Raw genomic sequence first — 11,108 nt, 5'->3', positions numbered from 1 at the left:
GTTCAGTAAAATTGATGGAAGCAGTGGCGAAAATATATGTACATGAGATAAACTAGTACATTACAAAGCCAAATAAGTAAACAATATGTGGATGAAGTTTGAAACTACATTGTCGTTGGAGAGAAACTACTTGGCGGGAGAAAACGTGAAATTAGTTTTGCAAATATGTTGCAGTTTGGTAAAAACAGCGAGCTGTTGGACGAAAAAGTGCATTTCAGAATTGTGGCTACTTTATTGCTCAGAAAACGCTCATATCTAGGTATAAACTCACTATGGTAACCTGTAGCCTACTTCATCAAGGCCCAGAAATGATTTTGAAATTGCTCACACAGGTGCATTGCATTGTAACTTAACCCGTAATATTATGGGATACAGGTGCTGCTTATAAGAACTGCAAGTGTACATTTTGTTACCAAATGAGCGAAGCACAAATTTTCTGACAACATAACCCAGTTAAATCGTATAAATGAGCTAGCGCTCATCAACTTTCGTAGGCTTCAAGGCGTTGTCAAGAATAAAGTGGCCTGTGGCATTTTCAGGCCATGAATTAAAAAAAGCAGCCCAAGGCAACAAAGTTCTTAAAAGAGCGCACTTGTAGGGCAAAAGACGTGTCAGCGATTAAGAACCAAAACTAATCTAACCTATTTTATTACGGTTGTTGGTTGTTTACTTGTCATTGGTGCGGCACATATGCTTGTACACCTGACAATAATCCTTTAAATTAGGCTAAATGTTTTCGGACCCATTAACTTTAACAGTCTTTTGGATAAGGCATATTGCTACAATTCATAAGTTATGTTTTAAACAAAATATAAATTATCGTTAAAAGATCATTGTATGGTTAAAATCCGAAACCTGCGAAAAACGCCTACTTACAAGTGGTTCTAAAAGATTGTTTTGTATATTTCTTTCGCACAAACTTCTTCACCGTTAAATCCATTCCAAAACGTGTCTTATCATTAGAACGGCAGCGATATTTGCCTTCCCAAAATATTGGTGTATATAAGTGAAAAACAAATTTTCTCCCAGAAATAAAAAAGACCTTTCATATTGAGCCAAGTGACAACTGTTTAAAAAGCAATTTGATTGACAGTTCGGGGATTCCATATACGTCGGTTCTAAACCTTTTTAGGCTCGCGGACCGGTAAATTTCAAAAAACACCTTTGTGGCCCGTAGTTCTATAGATTCTAAACTTAGAAGTAATAAATAGATTAGATATGTGATATTTCAGGAACTACAAAGCGTATTTAAAGCTACATGGCGGATATCTTTTATCACGTTCACACGGACAGGCGGATATCTTTTATCACGTTCTTCGTCGGGGATTTTTATAGCCTACTAGACTAATTAGTAGTTCTGTGAAGTAAAGCAAGTGACAGGGGAAATAAGTTTCCTCCCGGAAATTTACATGCGACAAATAAACCGGGCTTTTGGCTACGTCAAAAGTTTAGTGGGTTTTGATGGAGTATACAAGCAGTATACTGTCTCGTTTTTATCTTAACGCAAACGAACAGTTTGGGGACAGAAAATTAGACCTATCTTAGCATGTTTGTCGCTCAAAAGTCAGAATTTAGATAAAACAGGGTTTTTCTGCAGTGGTCCTTTGAAAAATAAACATGGTAATTTGCTGTTTTGAGGTGAACTCATTTCAGTTTCATACTCAGTGAATAGCACAATTCAATCAAGAAGTAAAAACAGCTCATTTTCAGCCAAAACTTGATATGTTTAGGGTTCGCAATAGGGTCTGTGAAAAAGTTTGCCGAAACTGTTCTAAATCCGTCTTTGTGTGGGTTCGAATAGTTTAACAGTGAAGTTTTGTTTATCAGTACATGTGCGTCATTGCCGCAACGTTAAAGTTCGTGATATTGCGTTTATACCGGTTTAGAAAAATAACGAAGTTTTGAAACTATGATCATCTGGGCAACGAAAACGAAATACGGTCTACCGTGCAAAACGAGTTTTGCAACGAACAGTTGATTTCTCAGCACGTTTTCGCACCAGGTTTGTGACGAAAACGAGGTGAACATCAAGTAGCCTACACGTGACATAGCTCAGCAACGTACGAAAAACTCCGCGAAAAAGGCGAAGGAAAAACGCAACGGTTCGTGCATGCTATAAGCTCGATAGGACGTTGTCACAATCTATCAACTTTCAAGCAACCGGCTATAGTTATTTAGAACGGATTTTCTAACCCAGAACAAAAACAAGACATACTCAGCCCTTAGAATCAAGACAGTTGAAATCATTAGGCGGGAAAACCAGACCGATAAATGGTAAATTATAGGTTAGGGTAAGGAGTTTGTTAGTTCATTTAAGGCTGATGAAATATTATTTGAAGTTTGGGTTAGAGACTTTCGGCATCGTGTGTTGATCCTTTTTTTTGTGTACTGTCCACTGTTACGGCCTGTCTGCTGTGCGGAACAACAGCCTAACACAGGGGTGGGCAACCATGCGGCCCTTCATTAAAGCTTGTGCGGCCCGCAGAGACGCTTGGATTTCAAAAGTACTGGCAAACGAGTCCAATTATTACAAATTTTTGAGCTGATTAATGCGCCTGATGCTAGTTTTCTGCGATCTGGCAAAATGTAGCTAGAATCAAATACGAATTATACTTGTAGTTAAGCATATTTGGTAAGAAACAAAGCAAAATCACTGTGTGTGATGCACATGTGCGGCCCTCGATCCATTTTTGACATTTATAATTGGCCCTACAGTATAACAAAGGTTGCCCACCCCTGGCCTAACATATTGGGCTACATGGAAGTTAGTTTTGTCAAACATTTAACTGGTTGATCGGGTGTATATTCAAACTGCGTAAAAATTGGATTTCTTCAGAAAGGGTATTTAGACATTGAACTAAATACCAGGATTAATTGTTTATCAATAATCGCTTTGCTTGTTTTTCAGTCATCAAGTTAAAAAATGAATTCACTTTGTTCTTTTATGTTATGTGTCTTTTACTTTATAAACACGCTGGACATTGCCATTAGCAATTGCCAAAATCCTTGCAAAGCAGAAAACATTTCAATCTCTTGCCAACAACAGCATGTAGTGTGCGGGACTTTCCACCAAACAAAACCGGCCAACCAAACTTTTAACATTACAGCTTTGACGGCGTTAGACCAGCCTTACCACTACATTGCTGGAGGCAGAAGTACAGGCAGAAGCATAGCCATTAACGTCACATGGTCTACGGTCAATGTAACGTTGCAATCACCTGTTGTTGGATACAAAATTACAGTCGAAGCTGTAAAACCAATTGCACCTGCACGCAAAGTTTCTTTTTACTTTTGCATTGGTAATCACACAAAAACAAGCATATCATTGAGTCAGTGCTTTGGGGCAGCACAAGGCCTTGCTATTTATCCCAGTGATGAGTTTAAAGTTATATTGGAAGTCCTTGTGAATGTCGATCCCACGTACGGTGTTGTTCAGCGCGTTGAACGCACTGTCCGAATACCTGGCTGCATAAATCCAACTCCGTTTGGAGCAATTCCGCAATGCCATGTAAATGTCACCAACATTTTGTACCATTGTTGCAATCGTTCTATCAATGTAGAATATCAGTGGCCTGTAGATTACGCCCAGAATGGTACGATCATGGTCAGATACAGTGCAACACGACAGCCGATATCACGGCCTAAAATCTCAGGTTCATCTGCTGAGGTAACTGTTCCTAAAGTCAATGAAAGCTATCTTTTGGAACTTAAAAACGACGCCTTTGGAACTACGACAGCGCCGATAACTGCAAATTTTCCAAGCTGCTCTGTCCACTTTTTGACCGCTGAAGTTCATACTTGCAGCAACCGAACATACGTTTTGAAGTATGGCTTTCCTTTGGCGTCCAAGTTGACGTTTGAGTTGATACCATACAGTGCATTTGCATATCACCAAACACCGGTTCAGTCTCTTGAGTGGGATGTCAACAGTTCAAATCAGACAAGGTTCGTAAAACTTTGAAAGTAGGCTTTAATTTTTAGTTTTTTTTTAACCGTTAGGTTTAGGTTTATCGATCCAGCAACGCTTTGTTTATTGGTATGATATTGCCATTTCTGGTGTTACGCAATGTAAAAATAGAGTAAAAATACCATGCAGTTTATTTTTAAAAAAAGCATGTGAAACATCATTATCATATCGAATGCTCTATCTGTATGCTCGTAACACTGTTTTAGTTACAGCATGAATCCCTACAGATTTCTAATGATGTAAGGAATAAATCAATATTTGTGTACAGATACATGCAAATACCGGACGGGTACCGCAAAAACTACGAGAAACATACCATCAATTTAAGCGGTTACGATTGCAGCTCCAACAAAACACAAAAAAGTGTGGAACTCGACTTTTCAAAGTGTTGCCAAGGTAATGTCAAATCGTCTGTACTTGTATTGGCCCTTGTCGCAATGGCCCACATTACGGGAGCGACTTTTGACTGGCCAAACCTTTAAACTATTTTGGTTCTCCCAGTTGCATTTTGAGAAAAATCTTTTTCATTAGTGTATTTGCGTCTGTACTCTTTTGTCGTTTGTGTGTTGGTTGCCAAAATTTTGTGTTTACATTTGTTTTTGTGTTGTCGCGCGTGTTTATTTGCGAAAACTGTTTCGTTATATTTCTTCGCAACAACAAAAAACACTGTAGCCTATAATTTTAACTGCTGCTTATTATATCCTAACTTCGGCACACCTATACTTTTTTAATACAGTTTTCACAACTGGTATGAGCGTTTTTATATTACGGTACCTTAAATATCTGGTTCTCTACGTTTTCTCAGGAATATTTTGTACAAAACATGTCAATTGGCTGGCAGTTTAGCCAATCAACAACATTAACCATTTTAACATACACAAACAATGGTCATTGTGTGAAAAAGAAAATCAACCAGTAAACAAAGGGCAATTTCCATACAGCAACGAGTACAGGTTGTTAACCGGCAAATATTTGCATACAAAATATTTAACGTGGAGGTAATTTAAATTAACTCCCGCTTAACTTTTACCTTAGGCGTCAATTTTAAAGTTAATGACTTCCTTGAACTAGCATTTATCTATAAAAGTGTTTGATACTTTTCTCCCCACTTAGAGACAACGCGCATCGAATTTAATCGCATTATTCGCTATATTTAAGAAATGTAAGAACAAACTAAAATTAAAGTCAAGTAACAATTGCTCAAGCATTTTCTGGTGTTTATGGTTTTTGAATATTTTGCAAGTACTTTGTGTGGTTTTTTAAACGTGTTTTACTTTAAAATAGGTTACATGACCACAAGTCCACAAGTTAATTATTTATTCTTTTTTCTGCAAAACTGTCAACAAACGATATCAGAGCTTGAACCGCTAAAATATGTCCCACTATTTAACAGAGTCTATAAAGGTTTTGTTATCTTTGCAAATCGTCAACATTATTGACAATCATCGGTACAAACAAAAAGGGGAATGTTTTTGTTAACTATGAAAAGCATTTGCTATTTTTTTGTGCATTCGAAACCAATAGAAAATCACCTTTTCTATGTGCAGTCTAAACTTTCCCAACTAACAATTACCCAAGTCAAGCCTTTCCTAATCGAAAATCACTAAAGAAATCCGGTTTCTATTTAATCGGGCCTTTTTTAATTACCATTTACCAAAGTCCGGTCTTTCTTTATCGAAAATCCCAAGTCAGTCAATTTCTATTCAGTCGCGCCTTTCACAATCAACAATCACCTAAGTCAGGCCTTCTGTAATCGGCAGGGGCACAAATCCATTGCAAATGATGATGGTGGACTTTTTTTAACTTGTAGAATTGGATGACGCCATAACAATTGTTAAAAACGTAATGACGTCACAATACGTAAATACAAGTTAAAAATGGGTGGCTTACTAAATAACAAGGTCATTAAAAGTGTTTTCAGTCGGTTATTTTGAACTTTTATGTGTAATTTCCCAAACTTTCGAGAACATGTTTGAATTTGTACTTCTTTGAAAACGAAACTTCAGGGCACCAAATCAATTTGCTTCTTTTAAAAGTATTCCCACAACGAGTTATATCACAGACACGACTGAACATGGATTCAAGGTTGTGCGCAAACATTCGCCTCCGCAGAGCTTTGTTCAGCATGGCAACTGGTACACCCAACATAAAAAGGGAGATAACTTTGTTGGTAAACCGACGATGAACAAGAAATGTAGCTATACGTTTCGTCTGTAGACAATCCTTAAAGTCGGACCTTCTCTAATGCTCTCAGACCTTTCCCTATCGACAATCACGAAAGTCAGGCCTTTCCCAACCTACAACCTCCTAAGGCTGTTTACGGTTTACTAGGCCAGGCCTTATGTAATTGGCAACCCTTAAAATCAGGCCTTTTCCTAGTTAGACATTCTTTTCCTTATTGTAGACTCTGAACGGCCGACCTGCAAGGCTGAGCCTCACAAAGGGGTTTGTCACGTTGAAACACGCCCCGCCCTTTCCCACACAAATCACACTTCCCGAATCACGTGTAATAATCCACAGCGACAACAACCACAACGTCGTACACAATCAGGAACGGACAGAAACAGGGTTGAGAACGAAACGGAGACTGGGACGGGAAAAGTTTTCTAAACAAGAAAACGAAACACATTGACATATGCCAACGCACAAAAATGCCAATGACTAACTTACCAACTATTTTGCGACACAGGTCAACAGGTACAGTACACGTATCAACAGTTGCAAGACGATGAAACAATCGCTGCAATCACTATAGGAAAATACAGCATGCCATAAGTCACACATAAAGCCATGAATTAATTTAGGTCACAAATCGAATTAAACACTCACCGACAATCACGGTAAACAGCCTTCACTTGAAGATTAATTAGCCAGTCGTCACAATATTTAATTTAGCCTTATTCGTCTCTAAAAATGCAACACAAACGAATTTACTTAATGCAGTAATAAATCACCTTACTCGACCACGTTGTACAGTAAAATGAACTAATCATTGCAACATACAGACAAAGGCCTTCTAATTTTACTGTTACGCACATGGCGATTGTAACGTCATAGCAGGGGAATAATGAGACAAGTTAATCATGCGTAACTGAACGTGGAGATGTAACACTTATGTAATTGGCAACCCTTAAAGTCAGGCAATTAACCTAGTTAGACATTCTGCAATCAACCATAGTTAAGCCTCATTGGAACCATAGTCTTGAAAATCATGTTAATTAAAAAACTCTTAAGAGAAGTTTGCCAAATTAGCCCGAAAAATGTTTTGTGAAACACTGCCGCAGTTCAGTCAGGCTTTTAGTCGACCCCCGATGGCACACTTTATATGGAGCTGCGTTACTAATAATGATTACCGACTTAATTGGTTTATTGTATCAAGGCATTATCAGTCGACTGGTTAACAGATTTGTTCATACGACAAGACAAAGGAGGCAGCTTCCGTTCTTTATTGCAATGAATCGGTTGCCAGCGTTTTAGTGCAGTTGCAAAACAACAGCTCTCCGTAATGCATCGACAGTGTTGGCGTATGATTAAGCTTTTAGTAGTTGGCATGACAGTGTTCACGTTGGTAAATACGTATTTACACTTGAGGTCAGTTGGAGCAAATCAAAACAGAGCAAATCAAAACAGTGCAGCACTCAAACCGGTCAGCAAACAGAAAAAAATCGAAATTCAAGAACACGTGAATGTTTGCAGTTCTTGGAGTGAGAATCACGTGATTCCTATATGGAAACTTGACCCTACGCGATTTCTTTACCCTGGTGTGTATTGGGGACCGAATAACCAAGTGCGGCAGCTTATTACATCGACGTACCTCGCTATCAAACTTAACAGGTAACGCTGGTAACCAAGAGCAATCGTGACGTCGTCAGATTATATCTGTGACGTTCTTGCGAATACGTTAGTTTATGACGTCACTTTTAGTGCTGACTTGCCAAGTGTCAATATGACCCTACTGCGAAGACTCACTATAAAGAGTTTAACAACAGATAACTCTTGGCAAGAAAATATTCTACACTTGAAATTTTCGTCACAAACTAACGGAGTATTGTGACGTCATATGCCTTTGTGCGATGCCCACTTAGACTTGTATGTGACGATTGATTATTATTATTTTTGCAATATTAGTGGTACCTTTTGCAAAGACGGTATTCACAAACCAATTTTGTATAACTATAAAAATTCGCTTTCTTAATGAATAACATCGATACGGTTGAAGAATGTTGGTGAGATTGTTTGGTTCAATACATTTTCAAACAATTGTTTTGCTTGATTACACTTCATATTAATATTTGCTGTTAGCAAGTTAGTTTCCTCGTAGAATACATGCACTAGTTTTCTTTTTGCATGACGTCATTCGAAGCCTGGATGGCGTAACAATTGTTAGCCTTCCGCGATGGTTATTTTGTTAACTGGTAAATTTTCGTTTGGCGATAAAAAATGTGTGACGTCACTATGTGCGTGACGTATCCGCGCGTTGACTTAGCTAATTATACGCAAAAGTCATTGACGTACGTGCTGGTAAGACGTGACATGTAGTCATTAAGTTTACTAGACCCAAATACTATGCAATAAAAATATACTGTGACGAATTTAAAACTAAAGTTCAAGTTCACCACATTACAGAACGTTGGTAATACCCAATTTCCACACCCACTTTAGTACTGGAGAAAAAACGGTTAAACCACATCACAGAATAGACGTGGATCACTTGTGTCGATTCGTGTCTTGTATTTCCTTGAAACAATTCCAGACCGTCTGCAATGGGGCTTTCGGCGTTCTTTTTCTGGTAATATTATTTGTTGTATGAGGTACTTGAAAACTAAATATCACTGTAATATTTTATTATAGATTAATTTATTTTACTTTAGTAAACAAATCTAATGTTTTACCTGCTGGTAACAATGTTCAGGGTTGAACTTAGTGTTGGTTTTATAAGCTATTTTAACATATTTAAAAATATTCCGCTGTGTCATTTTTCCATTGCAATTTTTTCCTGTGGCATTTCTCCTAATTGTTGGAGTCTTAAAAACTGAGGCTTCCGCTAAACATGATTTTTAAGATGTATAAAAGGACGTTTCGTTCTTTACCATCACCACTCGGTTGCAATTACCACTTGACGATTTCGATATATATTTGAATATTTAACAAATATTGGATTGAAAAATAACATGTTTATTTCTTAAAAAACAGAGCTTTAAGCTTCAAGGAGAGTTTCTGCGAAATATTCTAACTGACAGTGGAATGAAAATCCCCCGTGATGCACAGAAACAGTTCACCGTACCTACTTTCTACACAAGCAAGGACACTTCAGCTGAAGAAACCTTCAACTCCATCCAGGCATGTGCTTTGTTATTTGGTGCGGACGAAACTGAAAACGTTAGACCTACATTTGCACCGGAACCAAGCACTATCTGGCAGAGTAAGATGCAAGGTTTCGGTTGGGAAGTCGTTCATGCAGTCAACCGCTTACCTAGGCCTATCGTAGAAGCAGCAGAAGAATTTGTGAAGGAAGTTTTCGCCGGAGAAGCTTACGTAGGTGTGCATTGGAGATACGGAAGTAACGAATGGAAGAAATATTGCAATATGAAGATCAAATCAAAAACTAAAATAAACGAGTGTTTAAACTTTGGAATGATATCGGCAGCACACGTCGCTACAGCGATTTACAATGACTTAAAGAATTTTTTTCCACGATTTCAGCAACGAATAAACGTTTATATCGCCACTCCGCCTTCACAAAAGTATTTTGCAAGTGACATATATTCAAAATTAAAAAGTCTGGATTCAAATTTTTACTCGTCGCCAATTCCACTTAACGAGTTCGTCTTAAATCGGTGGAAAACCTGCTTAAAGGACAATAATTGGGATATTGATGAAGCAATTTCAATGATCGAAATGGCCGTTATGATCCGTAGCAAATACTTTTACTATTCAACTTGGTCGTCTTGGTCGAATAACTGTCGCTACGCCAGAAGCAACGGTTGGAATGAAAGTAAACCACTAGAGGTCCAGTACGACGCTAGAATTTACGATTTGAGCGAGACAGTGATGAAAAATCAATACCAAAAAATGTGACAAAAATTGTGTGTATTTTTTCCATTCTTGTTCTTTTGTGTTTTTAATCGTACCTTATATGGTAACAGCTGTTTTTCCTACGTCGAGTTTATTGTTCTGTGTTGTTAGTTTGTTGTCACAAAACAAAACAATTTTTAAAAACAAAGTTTTGTGCTGGGTAATTTCGTTCGTGCGTCTAGGGACCTAAAGGCCACACGCGGTCCTTTGGGGCAATAAGTGCGGCCTTCGATACCAAAATCTTTTTTAACCTTGATTTTGCACACTGCACCAGACGAAGAAAAATATGTAGAAATGTTTATTTGTTCGATTTTTTTACCTTTTACGCTTTAAGCCGGCGGTTTCAAAACAAGTCCACTCGTGAAATGTACAACGGCCGTTATGTTTATAATCAAAAGGTTTGGGAACCATTGTCATATGCCTGGGAAATAGTCTATGTGGCCTAGAACATTAGTGCCAATGAAATGTTAGGCGGCCTTTGTGAACAAAAAGGTTCGCCACTCCTGGTCTAGCGGCCTAATTAACTTTAGTCTAAATAGGTTCAGAAGAATGGTTTATATGTTTCACCTACATAAAACAGCTTGATTACAAACAAATTAAAAACCACTTAATCCGACAAACATATAGAACGTATTAACTTCATTGGACGTTAGTCGTGGGAATGCAATTGTTACACAATTAAGTATTTGACCAAAAGTTAAATAGATAACTAACTTAACCTGGAATGCTGCCTAGGTAAAGATCCACAAAACGTTTACTTGAACTAGCCAAGAAGTTGGTTAAGTTTATTGCCCGTCCGCGCTATTGTATTATGTCATCATAATCACTATGTTATGTGGAGATATCATAATTAGATTTTTGTAGCGTCACCATAACATTTAGATTTGTGTGAATATGGCACGGTTTTAACACGCAAGGAAAAAACTGGAAATAGGAACAATACGCGTTAGCCGAGAGTGTATGTGTTTTTACATGTAATAGTCGTTTGTTCGTAACAGGGCAACGTATAACAAAATACAGCCATAGAAAAACAAACCAAAACCTGTGCACAAAAAATTGGAAACAA

The 11,108-nt window shown here is 37.8% G+C and overlaps 2 protein-coding genes and 1 long non-coding RNA gene across 4 annotated transcripts; 2 read left to right on the top strand and 1 right to left on the bottom strand.

Annotated features, from left to right (window-relative positions):
• The first annotated feature begins 1,395 nt into the window (after positions 1-1,395).
• On the top strand, positions 1,396-4,716 carry LOC145233362 (uncharacterized). Its single transcript, XM_080098078.1, has 2 exons — positions 1,396-3,945; positions 4,236-4,716. The coding sequence occupies exons 1-2, from the start codon at positions 2,924-2,926 to the stop codon at positions 4,447-4,449; spliced, it is 1,236 nt and encodes a 411-aa protein (XP_079954204.1). The 5' UTR covers positions 1,396-2,923; the 3' UTR covers positions 4,450-4,716.
• Positions 4,717-5,267: 551 nt separating this feature from the next.
• Positions 5,268-7,235, bottom strand: LOC145233363 (uncharacterized). Its single transcript, XR_013861070.1, has 2 exons — positions 6,638-7,235; positions 5,268-6,573 (listed from the first exon to the last, which is right to left on the bottom strand). It is a non-coding gene; the product is annotated as an uncharacterized LOC145233363 (long non-coding RNA).
• Positions 7,236-7,357: 122 nt separating this feature from the next.
• Positions 7,358-10,190, top strand: LOC145233361 (uncharacterized). Of its 2 annotated transcripts, none has more exons than XM_080098077.1 (3): positions 7,358-7,801; positions 8,630-8,756; positions 9,161-10,190. In XM_080098077.1, the coding sequence occupies exons 1-3, from the start codon at positions 7,473-7,475 to the stop codon at positions 10,043-10,045; spliced, it is 1,341 nt and encodes a 446-aa protein (XP_079954203.1). In that variant the 5' UTR covers positions 7,358-7,472; the 3' UTR covers positions 10,046-10,190. The 2 variants fall into 2 exon arrangements, with proteins under 2 accessions (XP_079954203.1, XP_079954202.1); XM_080098076.1 differs by having other exon boundaries at positions 7,359-7,801; positions 8,594-8,756.
• Positions 10,191-11,108: the final 918 nt, after the last annotated feature.

Source organism: Phallusia mammillata, chromosome 6 (genome assembly GCF_965637545.1).
Source record: "Phallusia mammillata chromosome 6, kaPhaMamm4.hap1.1, whole genome shotgun sequence".
Classification (NCBI taxonomy): Eukaryota; Metazoa; Chordata; class Ascidiacea; order Phlebobranchia; family Ascidiidae; genus Phallusia; species Phallusia mammillata.
This window is presented reverse-complemented; position numbering and strand designations above follow the sequence as displayed.

Coding starts and splice junctions, on each gene's coding strand:
- LOC145233362 (XM_080098078.1), top strand. CDS start 2,924: ATGAATTCACTTTGTTCTTTTATGTTATGTGTCTTTTACTTTATAAAC. Junction 3,946..4,235: donor AACAGTTCAAATCAGACAAG/GTTCGTAAAACT, acceptor ATTTGTGTACAG/ATACATGCAAATACCGGACG.
- LOC145233361 (XM_080098076.1), top strand. CDS start 7,473: ATGCATCGACAGTGTTGGCGTATGATTAAGCTTTTAGTAGTTGGCATG. Junction 7,802..8,593: donor CTCGCTATCAAACTTAACAG/GTAACGCTGGTA, acceptor ACCACATTACAG/AACGTTGGTAATACCCAATT. Junction 8,757..9,160: donor CTTTCGGCGTTCTTTTTCTG/GTAATATTATTT, acceptor CTTAAAAAACAG/AGCTTTAAGCTTCAAGGAGA.